The sequence below is a fragment of the Nicotiana attenuata genome, unplaced genomic scaffold (assembly GCF_001879085.1).
Source record: "Nicotiana attenuata strain UT unplaced genomic scaffold, NIATTr2, whole genome shotgun sequence".
Lineage (NCBI taxonomy): Eukaryota > Viridiplantae > Streptophyta > Magnoliopsida > Solanales > Solanaceae > Nicotiana > Nicotiana attenuata.
In genome coordinates this window covers 47,737-69,392 of record NW_017672343.1, presented here as the reverse complement: position 1 = coordinate 69,392, position 21,656 = coordinate 47,737, and the positions used below count along the sequence as shown (strand labels likewise).

The following is a 21,656-nucleotide window of genomic DNA, read 5'->3' as shown; positions in this document are numbered from 1 at the left end:
AACAATGTTGGGGACATTACCCTCGTCTTCAGATGACCTAGCGTTGTTTAAACGTAGAATTCTTGTGTTGACATGCCATCAAGTTGCGTAATATAATATACTAAAATTGAGTGATTAAAAGACAAGAGTGGGTTTGAGCACCCTTCACTCCAACCAATAGGCTGTGAGTTTGAGTCACCCCAAAAGCGAGCAAGGTGGGAGGTTCCTGGCGGGAGGAAAATAAAAGGAGTGATTAAAAGATGCTACAAAAGTAAAAAGCAAATAAATAAATAATTGGATGCCATATGGCATTTGACGCATATGGTTGAGTATAAAATATTTGCCCTATGACAGGTTACTGATCTTTAAATTGTGTAAGAGTAAGTTATATAAGCAAAAATATACTTATTAAAAAAATTATACTTTAGCTGTAACATAATCGGTTATAGCATATTGAATTCTATTTTAGCATGCCTGGGTACATATCATTATAAGTCTACTCAACTTAATAGTGTTATATTAATACGCCAATTAAAAATTCATAGTCTATTAACGTAAAGGATCCAAATTACAGACACAAACAATGTAAAAACACTCTTACACTATCTCGAACTCATTTAACTTTACCCTCGTGGATAGTGTAAATAATTCACCAGTATCATTAGCAAACCGATTATAATGGATTTGTACTTTATTTTTTAAATTACTATAGCAAGCTTGAGTGGGCGCCGCAAAATGTTGCCCTGATGAAAGGATATAGTAGGCGTTTGGATATAAAAATTATAATTTTTAAAAAATAATATTTAAAGTTAAGTTGAAAAATAATATTTAAAATTTAAAATTATGTTTAGACATGCATTTCACTTGAAATATTGTAGTTTTATTAGTTGAGAAAAAAGTTTTTTCGAAAAGTGATTAAAACCACTTTTTGGTTATGAAAATTTATTTTCAGAAAAATCCAAATTTTATGGACAAACATATTTTAAAGAAAAAAAGTCAAATTTTTATTTTTATTTTTTATTTTTATGGATGAACGGGTCCATAGTATGGGACCGTTGTGTGTTTAGAATGGGAACTTTATCCCCAATTTCTCAACGGTCGAAAGAACAGTCTGGAAACACACACCGGCTGTTTGAAGAGAGGACACGTTTCGGTTTCTCATTGGTTAAATTTTCCTTTCCAATTATCTTGTTCGACTAGCAACATTTTATTGCACAAAGAAGCAAATTAAGTGTCCATTTTTCTGATGAAATGTCTTGTCTTATCTAGTGATTTCCAAGCAAAAGTAGTACTACTCCACTGGTTACAATCAATACAAATGACTAGTTTTTCTTAACGTTTAAATGATGTTTGTTCTTCTAAAGAAGAATCTACCTACTTCGTAGAGTACAACAAAAAATAAATAAGAAGAAAAAAAAAATAATCAAAAGGGTACCCTGAGCCTCCAAAAAATAAAATTTTCACCTATATATAATAAAACTAAGAAGAAAAAAAATAGCAGTCCGGTACACAAGGCATTTCGCGTTCACGCAGGGTCCGGAGAAGGGTCGTACCATAAGGTATATAATGTAGACAATCTATCCTAATGCAAGTATTAATAACTGCTTTTACGACTCAAACCTGTAACTTATAAGTCGCACGAAGATAATTTTACGGTGCTTCAAGCTTTCCTTTCCCCCATATAATCAAACTATAAGCTCATTTTCCTAATTCATGAGTTTTAGGGTTTGTTATGGCATACTATAGAGTTGGAGGAAATAGTAGTATTTTGGGGGATAAAGATTGGAATAAATTGTGGGGTTGGAGTGGCAATACATGCTAGCTGTCTACCACACGAGTCTATTGATTTGTCCATTCGATGATGGTCTCTGTCTTAAATAAAAAGATAATTATTTGAAGATTCTAAGCTTTTTTAAATGACTTTTACAAGTATTTTTCAAATATTTTCAAATAAACATCGTAAATTATACATACTTCTATGGTACTTCTTGATATGTGAATATTCACTGTGTTGATTAATTTACATGACCAGCAAAGTATTTCTCTTAATGATTTCTTTAACTCTACTTGATATTCTTAAAAAATATAAGAAACGGATCTTTAAATCTCTTATCGTTTTGGTTTTGTTATACTTTAAACTCAACATTCTTCATGTAGTTTATATAGATTTTGTAACTTTGCAGCATCAAGAATGTTGTGCTGGCTTAACCCTAACAAAATATTAGCACCCTGATAAACAACATTATTAATTTAAAAAAATTTGAATTCAACCCAAGCAAAGAAATATTGTTTGTTTAAATTTATCTTTCAATATAATAATACTCTTACACCTTGGCGGAATTAATCCTTGCCATCATTTCAACAAAATTATACATTATACTATATTAACCAAGTTTTCGTATAATCATTGTGAGACAGATAGTACACTAATTAATTTTATTAAAATGATCGGCTTTGGACTTTGCAGCTAAAGAGCAGGCTTATCATTAATGATTGATCAAAGTACAAAGACACATTAAAATATGTTCGATTTATGAGTTAATACAATCAATATCATTCCTCGTGGGGTGCTACAGTATAATTAGGACGGTTAGACATAAGGACGAGAACATGCGTCCCCAACCGGTTAAAACTTACTCGCACCGGGTGTTTACACCAAACCAATAGATATATGATATGTGTGACTGTGTGTTTCATATGGACTTCAATCATTTAACCATGGTAAATTACATGCATTCTCATCTAATTAAATTAATTAACCATCACGTGAGTTAATATAGTTTGGTGTAAAAGACAGTACTGTTTAAGAGTCCTTTCAACTACTCTAATAAACATTAAATGATTTGCTTATATATTAGTATAATATATACACTGGCATAAAAAAGGTTTTGCATTATTGGTGTATAATTTAACTCGTTATATCAAGTTAACATTAAATTTTCAGATAATTTATTTTGTTTTAAAGAGTTACATTTTATTCCATGTAGCTTAACATATATAATAATTTAAAAACATTATATATCGGTGCACAAAATTTAAGTCAGGATAGATAGTATTTGTTTACCCTTAAAATGAGTAATAATTGAATTTATTCGCGGTTTAAAAGATATGTGATTTAATTTAACACGAATGATCTAAGAACAATAAATAATTGAATTAAAGGAAAACAAAGCGATCAAACTAGACACGATGGATGATTAACTCTAACTTTATAAAAGATGTTGGAAATTAGTTCGGATTCGGCCCTCGGAACGGGTTCGGTTGCAACTCAACAAACAAACAGTCGAACAACACTTTGAACAATAGCTAGAGAACGTACAAAAATTAACTTTATTGTCTTGGTATGCGTGCCAACAGCCGTCTTTAAAACATAAAAGTTCTCCTCTTTATATAGTTGGAGAGTTTCAATCCTAGTACAAGTGTAAATAAGGTAATAATCTTTTTCTTCCTGTAAACGTTGATATGCAGTTGATATCGAGCGAGATACGCGCCGTAGTATCCGGTTAAGGGCGGATATTTCATTAGGGGTGTGCATTCGATTTATCGATTCGATTTTGACCCTTATCGATAATTACTACTTATCGATTATCGATTTGTACATATGCTTATCGTTATCGTTTCAATATTCGATTTTTTCGATTTCGATTTATCGATTTTTGGGGCTTATCGATTCGGTTATCGATTACACCAATAAAAAAATTTGCGGGATTTCACGGAAAGTATATCGCTATAAACACGCCTAACTAATATGGACAAAAAGAAGCAAAAATAAGACGAACATCGTTTATGACATAAAAATTGTGTCAACAAGCACATGCAACGAAACTAAAGTAAGGGATCAAATGTATGCCACCAACACTCCAACGGTAAAAAAAAAATACATCATCACGGCTAATTTTGTTTTCCATTAATTTGAACTTCATTCCCTTGAGCTTTAAATATGATCATTCCTTAAATGTGGTAGAGGAAATAATAGGGTTAGGGACTTAGGGTAAAGGAAAGGGTATTATAGAATAAGGGTAAAAAAAAAAAAATTTGTCTTTTTAGTATATCTTATCGGTTTATCGATAAACCGATAACCGAAGAGGACAAAATCGAAATCGATAATTCGATAAGAAAAATTTCGAAATCGATAAATCGATAAACCGATATCGATAAACCGATAACAAATAATCGATTCGATTTATCGATAAACTGATTCGAATGCACACCCCTATATTTCATCCCCTTGATTGCCTTGTCTAACCGTCTATCCCTTAGCCTTGGTTCATCACTCTGCTTGGGCTTAATGCTTGGCCGTATTCGGTTCCGAGCGCACCATTCTTACTCCCCGGGCTCTGGTCCGTAGAAGCCTTCAGCTTTACCCGAGGCCATATCGGGTCGGGCTGTCCTCTCATTTCCTTACCGGAAAATCAGGGGTAACTTTTATCCACGATTTTACTCGTATACAGTATTTATTGTCTATTTCACTATGTTGATACTAAAAAGGGAATTTTCCCCTGAATTTCATGATCTTGAAATAGGAGTTTATCCTGTTATTTTATTTTAGATCATTAGGGGTGCAAAAGGAAGTTAAGAACTTAGAAAAGTAGAAACAGAATCTCTGTAACTCAATCTCATACTTAAGTTCTAAGCATGAAATCTTCAAGTCAAAAATTTGTAAAATTCTTTCCAAGGACTCAAATATTCCTTTCACTTCAAGTGAAAATTGGGAAAGTGGATAACAAGTTTCAGTTGAGCTTGAGAGTTTCAACTGTCTCATATAATTCTTTCAGCCAAAGAAGAATCATTTTAACTTTAAGAATAGGTTACTTTTATTTCAAAACTATCATTTATCTATGAACTGAAGATCTTCTATGAAAAATCAAATAAATTCATGAACTTACTTATACTACAGTCTACATGTATACTTTATAGTTGCGACTACAAAAACAATAATTTTGGCAAACACATGTTTAGCCATAGATTTTGCCTACATTTTGACAAAATTTCAAATCCCAAAACTAGCTATATCACCATTACATTTTTTAAAAATTGCTCCAAACCTTTGTATTTTATAAAAGAGCCCACCATTTATTATTTTGTAATAATGTTGTTTCGTCTTCTCAGTCATCTGGTAGTGTATCATGTAGTTCATTATAAAAATGATAATTTTGTACCAAATTTATTTATATTCAGGACTATGGTTTGCGATAATATAATGAATGTTATTGATAATGGTACTGCTAAGTATTTGTGATAGTTTTTAGAATTTGTGTGTATAAGTCATGTTTCATGTTTTTCCAAAATAAATTTGGAAAATATGATTTGAAAACTGATGTCCAAATACATTTTCATCCTTAAATCAAACTTCACCCAAATCAGATTTTTCAAAATAAATTTAGAAATCTATAGCCAAACGCTAGCTAAATATTAGTTGCAGTAATATGCTTCTACTAGAATCTATTAGAGGGTGCAATTTACACTTTCAAAAATGTTTATCTTTCTACTATTCCAAAAAAAAAAATCCAAAAAAAAAAAAAGAAAAGAGAAAAGGAAAGGAAGTTGAAGAAAAAGACGTATAACGGCTAGAAGAGGAGTAAATATGAGGCAATTGGGCTAAATTGACAGGCTGAGAGAAGCAAAGACAAAGAAGCCCCACACAACAACGCAATACAGCCCAAACAGATGATTAACATTTGATCTATCACATGGTCTCGCTGTATATGGTCCCACCATTCAAACACATTATATTCCAACACAATTATCATAACAACATGTTTTTTTTTTTCTTTCTCCTTATTTTTTTCGAAAATTTGTGCTTTTAGTCCTTGAATTATCATTAAATTCTTATTTTAATTCTTCTGATATTTCAGTAACAATCCGTCATAAACAAATTAGGGTTTTTTATTCATCATAAAATTAACTAGTTTTATGCCAATTATCATGTTAAGCAATCTTCAATTAATCAAATTATTCATTCTGCTTGTGAATACCTACAAATTTAATAAATTATTAATTACTATTAAACTATTGCGTGCACGCAAGATGTTAGTGAATAATCGCCTAGACAGAAGGTAGGGTTGCTTCCTTCCTATCGCGTCCTTCCTTATATGTCGGAGATATAAAGCGAATGCACCAAAAAAGAACCAACAAAACCTTCTTATCATTCAATCACCTAATAATAAACGAAAAAAGGAGTTTTGATGACATGAAAATTGTGCATACCATTTGTGTTATGTTATGTTAACTTTATACAAATCCTTCATATTGAGGATAATATAGTTCTAAGTATGATCTAAATATAACATATTTTATTTGTAAACTGATGAGAAAAATTCACAGTTGAATTAATTGAAAGTCAAATTTATTTAGTAAAATATCACTAGGATTAAAATCAGAATTTATCAATAGTTGAAGGATCAAGAGTGTAATTATTCCTTTTTTTTGTTTTCTTTCAAATACAAAATTCTATTCCCATAGTACCCTTATCTTATCCATAAATCCTCTGCTCCTTTCTCAATAAAAGCTCACCAAACCCCATCACCTTCTCTCATACAAACTCAGTTTAATTCATCTTCTTCAACTGATCAGAAAATCAGAAGAAAAAAAAAATGTCAAAGGACGTGATAGAAGAAGGACAAGTTCATCAACAGCATGGGAAGGATTACGTGGACCCACCACCAGCTCCTTTGCTTGATTTTGCAGAACTCAAGCTCTGGTCTTTTTACAGAGCTCTTATTGCTGAGTTCATAGCTACTCTTCTTTTCCTTTACGTTACTGTTGCCACTGTAATTGGTCATAAGAAGTTGAATGGTGCTGATAAATGTGATGGGGTTGGTATTCTTGGTATTTCTTGGGCTTTTGGTGGCATGATTTTCGTTCTTGTTTACTGCACTGCTGGTATCTCTGGTAAATTTACTACCCTTAACTCTTTTTCGAGACGGATCTAGAATTTTAAGTTAGTTATATATGAGTGTAACCTATCATATTTCCCTCTTCTTTTGCGTTTTATACGGTAGTGTTTGATTGGATATGAAATATAAGAAAGATACCTTAGAACTTGTTATCTTAAATATGTATAGAGTAACATTTTAGCATGATATTTGGAGTAACAAGAAAAACTTAAAAGGTAAAATAGCCTCTAAATATAGAAACTACATAAAATGTACCGTTTATAATTCAAAATAGTTGAAAGTTTTTTGTACGAATGGTAGCCTTGACTTAACTCACTAAATTGTTGCCATTTGACGAGGAGGTCACGGGCAGTGGAAGTATCTATGACTGCGTACAATAGACCCTTGTGATCCGGCTCTTACTCAGACTTCGCGTATAGGTCGAGCACAGTGGCGGAGCCAGAATCTTCACGAAGGTGGTTAAAAAAAATTTTTTTAGCTAGTGGGAATAGAACCCATGACCTTACGTAAATCTTGAACCCCCTTGACCACTAAACTACACTTTTGGATTGTGTTAAGGGTGTTCAAAACTTAATATATAGAGGTAAAAAACAGATTTTGCCTTATATATACGGTGTAATTTTTCGGCGAAGGGCGTTCACCCCACTAAATACGCCCCTGCTCGAGCATAGTAAAGCAGGCTGCCCTTTGTTGTATGAAAAAATTATTTGACTCTCCAAATAATAATAGCGACATATGAAGTGAAACAAAGCGAGTACTTAATTATGTCTGCAATAATTTATATGCATTTTTTGAAAATTCTTGTTTATGTATACTTAATTATGTGTTCCAGTTAAATGGAAAAGAACTAACTTTTGTGTTTTTTTCTTCTTTTTTTTTGTGTGTTGCAGGTGGACACATTAACCCAGCAGTGACATTTGGGTTGTTCTTAGCAAGAAAAGTGTCATTATTAAGAGCAGTGGGATATATTATTGCACAATCTTTAGGTGCAATTTGTGGAGTTGGTTTAGTGAAAGGTTTCATGAAACATTACTACAACACATTAGGTGGTGGTGCTAATTTTGTGCAACCTGGTTATAACAAGGGCACAGCTTTAGGTGCTGAGATTATTGGAACTTTTGTTCTTGTTTACACTGTTTTCTCTGCTACTGACCCTAAAAGAAGTGCTCGTGACTCCCATGTCCCTGTAAGTAGTTTATCTATTGCTAATTTTGTTTTGTTCAAGTAAATATGATACAAAACTATGAAAGGATATCCGTTGTACTAAGGTTCCGCTTCGCGCGGGATCTATTGTATGCATCTTTACCCTGTATTTCTGCATGAAGCTGTTTTCCACGGCTCTAACCTGTGACCTCCTGAATGCATTGAGGCTGGATACAAAATTATGGTTACTAATATTGGGTATTTTAATTTTGTTGGATGTTAAAAGGTGTTGGCTCCACTGCCAATTGGTTTTGCTGTTTTCATGGTTCATTTGGCTACTATTCCTATTACTGGAACTGGTATTAACCCTGCTAGGAGTTTTGGAGCTGCTGTTATTTACAACACTGAAAAAATCTGGGATGACCAAGTAAGTTCTTTCTTAAATAATTATAGGAAATGTATTTTTGAGTATTAAAGATTAATAATAATGTTGTTTATAATTGTGATTGCAGTGGATATTTTGGGTTGGACCATTTGTGGGAGCATTGGTAGCAGCAGTATATCACCAGTATATCTTGAGAGGTTCAGCTATTAAGGCATTGGGTTCTTTCCGCAGCAACCCCACCAACTAAAACAACCAGAAAAGAGAAAAGAACAGGAAAAAGAATTGCATTCATCTGTCCAAATTATCTTTGTTTATTTATTTGATTCTATGTGTGTAAGAGGAATCTATGGAACTCTCCCTTTTACTTTTTATGTATTGCTTATAATAGTTTAATCCTTAATGTTAGCCTTGGATGTGTATTTATTTGTATGAGTAGAGTTGGTGATGTTTTCCTTTTAATCTCTTATGAATCTTGGACTTAGATCCTCCCTCATCTCCCTCTCTTCTCTCCACGTTATAATTTCCTTGCCGCATTAGTAGCGACCTGCACAAATGGTGTTATGTCAGTTCCTCTATCTCCGTGATGGACCTAGTGATATTGAATTTTATGTATAAATGTGAAGTACCAACGGTTAGACGATAAGATCTCATGACCTTAATTATAATTTTACAGTGATGACCATAATCGAATGTGCATGACAAGTAGCAGGTGATGACACACAAGGATGGATCTTGAAAAACCACTCTATATTTAGAGTAATTATTCATAATTAGTAACATTGGTAATTTAAAAAATAAGATGAATAATTTTGGAAGTGAAATTGCACTAACAATGTAGGATGACTTTGTATTTCATTCATTTTGGGCACTTTATCTTTTTCTTGATTATTGCAGCCAACGACATACATGTTGCCACGTGTCTCCACTAAGAAATGCAGATGCTTTTTCTATGTTGTGGCTTTGTGGTGGTCCCTACTCCTCTAGGGTTTTCTGGAAAGGTCTGAAAATTATTGCAGGACTGGCATGGCAAGTGCTTGGCCTTTTTGGGTCTTTGAAGAGCAGCAGTAGGTCTAAGAGAAAAGGCAAAGCAAGCAAAAGAGTAATAAGAAGGTGTAAAAATTGACTCCATTATGTAGAAAAGAAAAAAGAGGTGTAATTATGTATGGAATTTTGAAATGACAAGAGAATGGACAAAAGCCACTCTGGAATGAATACACATGTCATGTGAGGTGAGGGGTCAGGGATGATGACCCCCCAATATCATTTGGCCTCATATGGAAAGAGCAACAGCAATGGAAAAAGAAATCAATATCCGCCCAAGTTTTATTGTTTGCCTCGTACAATTAACATTAGTGGTGTGAAATTCCTTTTTGTCTCACAAATTTGTGGACTTTAATTATGGGGAAAAGATAGGAGTACCTATAAAGGTGAAACTATTTACCCTGCCCTGCCCATTAAAGAATTCTACCCACTAAATAATTACAATCTCCTACCCATTTAATAAATAAACGGGAATATCAAAATAACTACCCACGCTTAATGCCCTACGTATAAAAACGCAAAAGCCGCTCAAAATTTCAGAAATCAGCGCACAAAATTGAGATTTCCACCGACATTCCCTAATTTGAAGATCACTAAGTATGAAAAAAAAGATCGAAGATGCTGATTCGCATCTTCTTTTCAGATTTTGATTTCGCTGTTGTCTTCAGATTTTGATTTCGCCGTTGTTTTGATTTTGATTTCGGAGCTTAACTTCTGAATTTTAGCTGAAAATTCTAATCTAGGTTTGGAGATCTGGAGATCTAGATGTTTGATTTCGAAAAATCTGTTGCAGCTATATACTGTTGAAATTTCGAACACTGTTGATTTCGAACACTGTTGAAATTTGCATTGTTGAGATTCAATTTTGGACATAAAAGTGATTATAACTTCAGAATCATGGAAAATATTCCAATTCTGCTGCAGCATAGTGGAGAATGGGATGATAACAATAATTTCATAAATTTTCATGTTGATGCAATTCTAATAAAGACCTATTGGAAATTTGAACAACTTCTCAGAAAAATTGCAAAGCAACTGCAAAAGGACAGTAAAACAATAATTATTCAGTATGCTATTGCTCAAGGATATCCACCAATTACAATTTGCAGCGATATGAGTGTTAGTGTTTACATGGAATTGAAAAAATCAAGTGCAGGGATGACAACACTTCCCCTGTGTGTGTCGTTTGCTAAAAACACTATAGCTGCAAGCACCTCCAGTTTCGATGGTGCTCCAATTTCATCAGAAATTGCAGAATTTGAAAGCACTGATATGATTACTACGTTTGATGTGCAAGAAGGAGATGACGCCATTCTAGAACTTGATGATGCAAACATCATAACTGATCACTTTCATCAAAATGTTGAAAAAGGACAAATTTACGAAGACAAGAACCTGCTGGCTCTCGTTATGAAACAGTATGCAGTTAGAGAAAAATATCAATATCGGGTTCATAAATCATGCCCAAGAACGTTCGTCTGCATGTTTTCAAGTAAAAAACTATGTGATACATATATAGTATATAAGTATGCTAAATCAGTATACTATGCGAGTATGGAATTGTATTGGTTTGTCTGTGTTTTTTATCAGTGATACTGGTATAGTATATAAGTATGCTATATCAGTATACTATGCGAGTATATAACTGTATTGGTTTGTCTTTGTTATTATCAGTAAAACATAATACCAATATAGTATATATGTATGCTAAATCAGTATACTATGTGAGTATAGAATTGTGCTGCTTTGTCTATATTTTTTATCAGCAAAATATGATACTGATACAGTATATAAGTATACTAACAGAGTATACCATGTGAGTATATAATTGTACGGATTTTTGCGTGTGTTTTTTATCAATAGAACATGATACATAACTGTATTTGTATTATAAACAGGTATATCCTTGAATGCGTGGATGAAGGATGCACTTGGAGACTTAAAGCATCAAGCCTGCGAGCATCAGATCTTTTCAAAGTGACGGATTTCAATTCTGTCCACAATTGTTTAACTGATAAGAGATTTTGTTCACAAAAGCAAGCTGTCTCAGCTTTTATTGCAGCTGCGGTACAAGATAAATGTCACAACCCAAAACCCCGCACTAGTCGTGATGGCGCCTCTCGTGAAGACAAGGCCAGCCAACTAACCCAAATAGTCCCTTTCAAAGTAGTTAAACATAAATGAATAGCAAAATACGACTTAAGGACATTAATTAACGAAGTTTACAACCTAACACAGCCCGACCGGGGTGTCACAAGTCACGAGCATCTAGAGAAGTCTAAATACAACTACAGGGTCAACAATATACGGAATAAAATTTAGAACCAAAGGAAGTAATCCGGTGCCGCGAACGCTGGCGGTCACTCTGCTCAGCTACGATAGCAATACCTTCAACCAGCTCAAAACCCTTTACCGGGTGAACAATACCTGCATCTGCACGCGAGGTGCAGGGAGTAAAATGAGTACTCCAACTCAGTGAGTAATAAAAGTAAACAATAACTGAGCAGCAAGAAATCACGTAAAGCAACCAACATGCTATACAGAAGCCGGGTGCAATTTTCTGAGAAAAACAGTGAAATCTATGAAATCTTTAGAAATACCTTGGCTCAGTTCAAATCTCTTTTAAAAATGATCTTTTCAGTGATTACGAAAACGATTTCAAAACAGTTAGTGCTGATACGCACAGAAAATCCGCCCCTCGGGCACAAATACCACGGTATAACAGGTAAAGAGGCAAATAAGTATGCAAGATGAGCACATAAAAGTTCGCCCCTCGGGCAATATCTCAAAACAGTACCGGCCCCTCGGGCATGATTTATGTTCCTGGTCAGTCATTGTTACCTGACCGGTCAGCCACTGTTACCTGACCAAAATGCGTATTACAATGCCATTGTTACCACTGGTAAGTCATTGTTACCTGACTGGTCAGTCATTGTTACCTGACCAAAACGCGTATTACAGTGCCATTGTTACCACTGGTCAGTGCCATTGTTACCACTGGTCAGTCATTGTTACCTGACCAAAACGCGTACAACAGTGCCATTGTTACCACTGTCTAACATTTATCCGCTCTAGATGGGTACCCGCGCTCACTGTGNCCAGAAGTCTGCCCGCATATGATATTCTAGTTTTTAATTTTCTTAACTTTTCACTGAGATTAAGTTATATCAAGTCAAAACTAAAAGAAAACAAAATCAGTTGAAATAACAAGTAAAAAGAAATTAAAACAAACAAAAAGAAACAAGAAAAACGCAATTCCAAAAAAATAAATTTTTTTACTAAAGATAAGTTGTGAGTAGAGAAAATTTTTACTTGTTGAACCGAAAACCATATATACACCAACAGATATCCAAAGAGACATCCAAAAAGCATATGGTATGGACTTAAGCTACATGCAAGCATGGAGATCAAAAGAAAAAGCAATGCAATTATTGAGACGATCACCAAGTGAGTCATACAAGAAAATGCCAACATATCTTTATATGTTAGAGTACGCTAACCCAGGATCAGTGACACGACTACACACTGAAGGAGATGGGAGCTTCTTGTATGCATTCATAGCTATATATGATCGATTAGAGGATGGGTCTACTGTAGGCCAACAGTTGTAGTTGATGGAAGTTTTTTAAAGTCAACATATAGAGGGACCATACTCACGGCTTCCACGCAAGACGCAGAGGGTAAGAATACAATCCAATTACATTCAGTTAAAGAAACAAAAAAATATTTTCAAATATTATATGATACCAGTATGGTATACAAGTATACCTTAAGAGTATATAGTTGTTTTGCCACACACCTGCACCTACCTATGACTATACTACTATATGAAATACTAAATTAATATTTTGTGTACAATCCAATTACATTAAGTTAAAGAAACAAAAAATATTTTCAAATATTATATGATACCAGTATGGTATACAAGTATACCAACAGAGTATATAGTTGTTTTGCTACACACCTGCACCTACCTATGACTATACTACTATATGAAATGCTAAATTAATATAGTGTGTTGTAATTGATATTTTGTTCTTTGGATTCACAGGACAAATTCTACCCCTCGCATATGCAATTGTTGATTCGAAAAATGATGCATCGTGGGAATGGTTCTTCGTGCAGTTCAGAGAAACCTATGGACAAAGAGAGGGAATGTGCATTGTATCAGACAGGCATGATGCTATATGGAAAGCAACTTCAATTGTCTATCCAGAAGTCCCTCATTGTGCATGTATGTTCCATCTGTGGAACAACGTAAAGACAAACTTCAGGAAGAGCCAAAAACAAATCAAAGAAGTATATTTTGCGTTAGCAAGAGCATACACTGTTGAAGAATTCAACATGCATATGGCAGAGTTAGAAGCTATTGATAGTAGAGTGAAAACATATCTGATGGATATTGGATATGATAAATGGTCCCGGGCGCATTCCAAGGCAAATAGAACCATGACCATGACATCCAATATTGCGGAATCAGTAAATGCAGCAAACAAGCACGTAAGAGACCTCCCAGTTGTGAATTTGCTTGACTTTATGACAACATTGATTCAAAAATGGAATTACACTAATCGGAAGGATGCAGTGGAATCATATATGAAGATTGGTGCAAAGTATGAAAAAATATTGGCAGATAATACTATCTTATCACAGATGATGACGGTATGCATTTTCAAAATCATAAAAATACTGCATGTACTGTATTTTTACTTTTTTACCTTAGTGATTTCACTAAACAACTGAATATTGTTATTTAAAAAATACTATTACTTCATATAGCTAATGACTTTTCTTAATTAAAATTATACTAGGTGTTGCCATCAACTGAATTCTTACATTTAGTAATTGATGGCCAAACAAGAAATGTGGTGCGCAAAGAAACTGCACTTGTGAGAGGTTTCAGCTAGACGATATTCCATGTCCACATGTAATGGCAGTTATACAAAAATTCCATATGGATTCATACAAGTATTGCTCGGATTACTACAGCATAGACTACTTGCTGAAAACATATGAGATACCAGTAAATCCATTGCCTGATGAAACAACGTGGCAATTTCCAGAACATGTATCTTCGCAGGTGGTACTGCCACCAAAAGGACAAATCAAACCAGGAAGACCTAAAAAGAAGAGAGGCATAGGAGGCTGGGAAGGAAATACAGTTACATGTGCACTATGCGGGAGAAAAGGACACAACCGGAGAACATGCCGAAATATTCCAAAGAGAGATTGATATAACGATTCAATGTTTTTATAGAACTCATATATCGTAGAATCATAGCATTTGAATTGCAAAGAAATAAAATGCATTTCTTGCATTAGACATATATTTGGTATGATGATTCTTTGCGAAATTACTTCTTGGCAACAAATTTATATGGCTACTTGTATTTTCAATAAGAATCTGTTTATTTTCTATTTTAGTATATAAAAGTGGGATGCATTTACATCTAGTTGCTGTAGGAAAAAAGATGCTAAAATATATATGTGATACCCAAGTGGTATATCTGTATACCTTATTGGTATATCTGTATATCTTATTAGTATCAAAATATGTGCAGAAATAGAAGTGGTGCTGCAAATGCAACATTTGTACATACTTTGTTAATAAAATGGGCACGCTTTGCAACTCATGTCTGCATTGAAGTATAACAAATTGGAAGCCATTTACATGCAGTTATTGTACATCATCAGGTACATTAATACAAGGTGATACCCAAATATTATATTTGTATACCTCGCTGGTATATAGTGGTATTGAACTAATATGGCTACAACAAAATATGTGCAGAAATACAAATGGTGCACCAGATACAACGTGATACCGAAAATGCGCACGCTTTGCAACTCATGTCACTACTTACATCTAGTTGCTGCAGGAAAAAAGGTGAGTCAAATACAATGTGATACCCAAATGGTATCAGTATACCTGATTGGTATATAGTTCTACTGCACTAATACACCATCTATGCTAAAACTACAGATGTACATTAAAGCTTAGACCATCATCACATTCGAAAGCAGATCATTTAACTTCGCTTCATCTGCCCCTAATTTTCACTTGCAGAATCCATTAAACCTTACCCTCTGGCAAAGGAATGGACCTCGACATCCTAATAAACCAACAACTTTATGGAAGAAGCCTAAGAAAAGCCTAATAAAACAAGCTGAAATCAGAAACAAAATCAGCAAATTTTCAGCATCAAGAGACATAACTAAATTGATAACCCCCATGTACTTGAAGAAATCTATACCACATATTCTGAACCAGAATAATTAAATATGACAAAAGAAACATTAGCAGCTGGAAATATTTTATAAAGGCACAAGTCTCGTACAGTGTTGAATCAGCAGAAGGTCATTTACTACTAAATATACCATGCTTCACCAAAAACTATTAAAATCCTGCAAAGTTTTCATGATACGATTAATTAAAACCAAAAAGAGACCTATACTACTTCTTGCGTTTCTTTCCACGAGTCTTTTTAGGTGCTACTGGAGCCTCAGATTCACTTGATTCGCCATGCAACTGCTTGTTCCTCCCATAGTGCCACAACAGTATACCAAACCTAGCTCGAAGACCATCCACATCAAAATTGGCAACAGGGATTGGAAGATCTTCAATAATATACTCAGCAAAGCAAGCAACATATACTCCACAATCTCTAAAATAAAACAAATGAATAGAATATAAAAATCAATTAGGAGTGAAAATATTAATATGAATGAGGAAAAGAAAGTAATAAATAAAGTAACTATTCTTACGAATTTTGCTGTGTTGGCAGATTTGTAATCAGTTCAATCTCAAAAGGATTAGTCAAATTCTTTCCCATGTGCAGACCATTTTCTACTACAATGTCACTTCTTTGGTTATAAAATTCAATACTAACTAGAAATAGGGGGATCAACACAGCATAAGCCTCTGCCACCTTTTGAATAGCTTTTTTGTGCTTTCGACTACGTAGCGAGTCATATATGTAAAAACATCTCTTGTGGAATGACACACACCCCAATATCCAATGCCAACTTTCTGCCAAATTAATTGGAAAAAGGACATGATCAACTTGGTGCCATGGAGTGTTGCAATGCATCCTAAATCCTTTCATGTACTGCATGATATCGTCTGATCTATCAATCAAATGATCTTGTTTCCCACCTTTAACAAATTCTGTGAAAACCCTTTGAATGATATTATTAAAAAGAGTATCTGTAGTTGTGACTTTGATTGACATATTAATTCCATATTTCGCCTTCTTCCTAAGATAGTAGAATATAATATTCAAGTGCTACAAAAAAGAGAGGAAGAAAACATGACTACCACTAACAATATGAATGAACTACTACAACAACAAAAATAAAAAGCAGTACACATACCAAACTAGAGAGCGGCCTGCTAGAATAGTTTAAGGTATGGAAAACGTCTTATCATCAATCTGTTCAACTTTAAAGTCAAAACAAGGCTCTAGCTTTTGATCACCAGGTACACTTCCCTATTTCGTATAAAAGAAGATATGGATAAGAAATATAACAACAAACATTAAGAAAAAATGAAAACAAAAGTACATGGAAACGAATACGCACTCTCCCAATTGCATGTTTGCTTCAACAAAGTTTGAGAATGCAGTCGTAAACTTAAAATCAACAGTCTCTGAAATGTCATTTACAAATGGAAATCTTCCTTTGATAACCTTCGAGGATCCCCCAACTGCACTAACACCAGATTGCCAGTCATTCCTATACGGCGACTGTTTTACAGCTGCGGGGCGCCTTCTCCGTGTGAAAACTGCAGGAGTAGTTTCAACGTCTGTTTGTATCTGGACAATACTTCTTGATACCGACTGATCAGGTTTAGACTTATTTACAACACGAGTTGTCAGTTCATTTCCTGATTGATTTACATTACATCTCCCTCCTTGTGTAATAGTAGCTATTAGATCAAGTTGAGAATCAGTATATTCAAAATCAGAATCCAAGTGAAGATCACCCCCGTGTCGACATGGAGCTTAAATTAGAAAATGCTAGTGAATAAATAAATATACAAAGTTAAGAAATTTAGAAAAAAAGAATGAAAAGTTATATATAGAAGACATTACCAGAAGGCAAATTCACATTACTGCCACCAACATCCACTTGACCAACACCATCAACCCGACATGCTGAACACATAAAAGCATTATCAGCATAACTACTTAAATAAAAAATAAAAAACTATCAAGAACCTATCATTTACATACTAACTACAGAATTAGAAACATCAACATCGTACCCTGTGGAGCAGTATTAGACTCAATAACAACATCTGCTCATGTCTGTACAGGGATTCCTGATGGCAGCGGAGCAGGACCCGACTTTTTAACATCATGAGACGACTGCTTATATGTTGCTTGTTGTGTAATGGCGGTGATTTGATCAATTGCAGATGCAGACAGTTCAAAGTTAGAATCCAAGCCAAAATCATGCTCATTTACGAAGGGGGCTGAAAAAAGTTTTTTTAAAAAAGGTTAGTCAATGCACAAATAAATAGAGTTAAATAAATAAAAAAAGAATTAAAAAATTACATATACAACATTTTACCAGAACGCAAATCATCATTAACTACACCATCACTTGCTGTGACGTTCTTCACATTGACACCAGTGGCACCTCCATCTTGACCAACCCCACCAAAACCAGATACTAAACATATAAAAGTATAAGCAAGAGTACTATTTTCAAAAAACAATAGCAAAAAAAAAATCAATCAAATCTATGATTTACATACTAGAAGGTGCTTTGGGCGTGCTATCTCCAATAACTACAGGATCATTCCCAACGTGGCCACTTTCAAACTGGTCATAATTATTATGCATCTCACGAAAGTCAGGATCATTATCCTGTTGCTTATGCTGAAAATGAGAAACTAACAATTTTAGTATTATGTATATTACAAGAATACTATGTGCACTAAAACTAAGGAATGGAATAGTATCCTATAAGCATATATTGCATCTTTGAACAATATACTATAGCATTATATTATATAAAAGATCAATACCGCTGAATTTTCCTCTGGTTTCATTGACTGCCTACCAATAGCTACAAGCACCTCCTCAAACGTGTTCTCTACAAAAAGCTTCAAAGCTTGTAACTCCTTCATTACCTCAGCATCGGTAGGTTGGAAATCACTTCCAGTACTTTCATGTATACTTTGTGTCTTTGGTAATTGAGTGCCAAAAACCTGAAAGCTATCGGGCTGACTGTCAGTGCACTCAACTTCAATTTCAAAGCTTAGACCACGCACATCAAATAGTTGCTTCTCATCATCAGTTGGGGTGATGTTCTTTAGCTGCAATTATTAAGCACACTAGTTAGAAATAGAAATGATAATAAAGTATGGAAAGATAAAAGATCCCTATTAACATATGATACAAATATAGTATACATGTATACCAACAGAGTATATCGCTGAACTGGGATATAGTATACATGATACCAATATAGTATACATGTCTACCAACAGAGTATATCACTGAACTGGGATATTTCTACAACTGTGACTAAACTACTGTACCAAAACATTAAGAGAGGCAATAAAACTATGAGAAAATTACCCGCTCGCGTTGCAAGCTACACATTTGCAAAACAACTCGCTCATTCAGTATTTGACCCATGACTACCCAATTCCAAATTCGTCGAAGTTTGTTTCCAAGATGATCAGCAAAGTGACCATCCAAACTTGGGCAGCATTCATACAACCAAGTCTGTAAAGCCAACGGGAAGCCACCGAGTCTATAAAAAGAAGGCTTATCTTGAAACTTGTTGGAACACGAGTCAATTGTAGCTTTATAAACATCTATACCCCAGGGATAATTATTAAAATCACCACACTCAACCAAGTCAATGTAAGATCGTGAAATAACCTTTGTTTTGAGTTGAGAAAGTAAGAAGTTATTCACAAAATAAAGAACTGCTATCTTCAACGCATCATCATCTGTTTCCCATTTCTTCTTCTTAAAACAGTCTGCTAGTTGGGCAAATGTCACGGATGCAGTCCCAAAATATTTTGAAATCAACCTATTCTCTGCTATGCTCTCTATACTTGTATCACCCTTACATTTCAACCTAGTAACAAGTGCAAATTCACCCAAGCCAAAGCGCAACCTAGAATTATTCACTACAAATCGCATCTCATTTTCACCTCATGATGTACTTCTCTAATAAGCAAATGGTGCATAACTCGAATCTGTACAATAACTGGTGGCAGATCCAAAAAATAGCCAAAGCATGTTTTCTTAAACAGTCGAAGTTGCCTCTTTGATAAATTCGCTTTCAATTGATGAATAACATGGCAGTTGGTATCCCAATCAACCTTTGGTTTATAATCTAAGTCCATAGGTACAAGGAAATCCCAACACTGCAAAACATGTTCATATAAAATAATTTCAGAAATAGAATTCACTTAAAATGCAACTAAACCAACTAAAAATATTACAACTACCATACGATACCAACACGACATATAACTATACCAGCAGGGTATACAATTCTACTGACTAATTTCCGGCAACTACAAATGACTATACTACTATTACATAACAGATAGGAATAAAGAGAAAAAGCAAAAAGGAATGCAGCTATAAAGTATTTTCAAGATACTGTACGATACTACTATTATTAAAGGAAAAACAAATAGCGAAGACAGCTAAAAAAGGATCCAGAAGCATATGATAGTATTTAGCTATACTAACAGGGTAAATAGTTGTACGGGGTTGTTCCAACAACTGTCTATAACTATAAAAACTATCACATAACACACATACACTATGTCTATAGGCACAAGACTTCTATGGGAAACATCATGCGTGCCATTGCCACTGCAACAAAACACCAGTTACGCAACAATCAGATAAAGAAGATAAATGCAGGGAGATAAGAGTGCAAAGAATGAACACCATCAAACAGGTTTTTCGCATGCACCAGCACATGTCCAAAAGGTTAGAACTATCATTTTAAATGAATCTTGCATATTCTTGAGATTACTAAGGAAGTAAAAGAATAGCATAAACTCACATCAAATTGCACTACAAGATAGCTAATATTCGACAAGAAACTTATGCTACAGTACCAGCGCTTCTCGCCCATTGACCCCATCCACACAGTGCCACCTATAAAGAAAAGCTCATTATGCACTCCTAACTTACAGGGTCCCATTCCTTCCATGCTTCTCTCCACCACTGTCAACTGGCTAAATACTAAATCATGTACAAAACCATCTAATGCAAAGCTGAAAATCAGAAATCACATAGAGCAGCTCTGGCTTCAATAAATATGGTTGACTACAACAGCTACTGAATTAGTGACCCTTTTTAAACCGCAAGCAGAACATTAATTTAATCTGTCTATATGGATTTTGACAGCTATAAACACTATTACGTCGCACTGAACATTGATGAAACAGATAGCTGGAATAAACAAATAAATGAAAATCGTAATAAATTTACAACAGTTCTCTTAAATGTACAGAATGAACTTGAAGAAATAGAATTCACTTAAAATTAACACAACTGACTATAGCTATAATATAATACAAAAGGATAACAGGAAATCAAAAATAACAATGTACTATACATTAAAAATCTCAAAGATCATAATTGTAAGAAAATTACCTTCTTGGGTGCGACACCAATTTTTCTCTTCTTTAACTGAGAATCATCGCTACAATCAACATCTACTGGTTGAGTCTCTGTTTTAGGCACGGATTCACGTCGGCTTCCCCCTAACTCATAATCCTCAACAACTTTACCTTTTCCCTTATCAGTCGCAGGAACACCTCCTATGACTGGTTCGGAATTTGTGTCGGGTAAAGACAGGTAGGGAGTTTCATCGACTGACGAAGCATTAATATTGTTGCCTTTTCCACCCTCTAATTCTACATTTTCAGTTGTGTTTTCAACATGACTACTGCTAGGGTTACGGCTAAATGGAGACTGAGAATCAGAAAATAAGGAAAAACTAGGAATAGACATGGCTGAGGCAACAGATTCAGTAGCTACTTGTGTTAAAGGATGATATTGTCCACGGCGCCACCATCTACGCGCACAATGCTTCCGACCCATAGAAAAAACAGCAACCCATAGACATTGATTCACAAAAGTACAAAGGAAAACACAAAAATCCTATGATTTTGAAAATCCACTTTCACTAAAATATACTTTCAGGAGCAAAAATTTCAC

At 34.4% G+C, this 21,656-nt stretch overlaps 1 protein-coding gene across 1 annotated transcript; it reads left to right on the top strand.

Moving 5' to 3' along the window:
• Positions 1-6,479: 6,479 nt before the first annotated feature.
• On the top strand, positions 6,480-8,894 carry LOC109212851 (aquaporin PIP2-7). The gene is made up of 4 exons (XM_019376547.1): positions 6,480-6,870; positions 7,766-8,061; positions 8,305-8,445; positions 8,531-8,894. The coding sequence occupies exons 1-4, from the start codon at positions 6,573-6,575 to the stop codon at positions 8,648-8,650; spliced, it is 855 nt and encodes a 284-aa protein (XP_019232092.1). The 5' UTR covers positions 6,480-6,572; the 3' UTR covers positions 8,651-8,894.
• Positions 8,895-21,656: the final 12,762 nt, after the last annotated feature.

What these genes read in the sequence shown, in the direction of transcription:
- LOC109212851 (XM_019376547.1), top strand. Translation starts at nt 6,573, where the DNA reads ATGTCAAAGGACGTGATAGAAGAAGGACAAGTTCATCAACAGCATGGG. An exon ending in CTCGTGACTCCCATGTCCCT is followed by an intron (nt 8,062 to 8,304) that starts GTAAGTAGTTTA and finishes GGATGTTAAAAG; the next exon opens with GTGTTGGCTCCACTGCCAAT. An exon ending in AAAAAATCTGGGATGACCAA is followed by an intron (nt 8,446 to 8,530) that starts GTAAGTTCTTTC and finishes TTGTGATTGCAG; the next exon opens with TGGATATTTTGGGTTGGACC.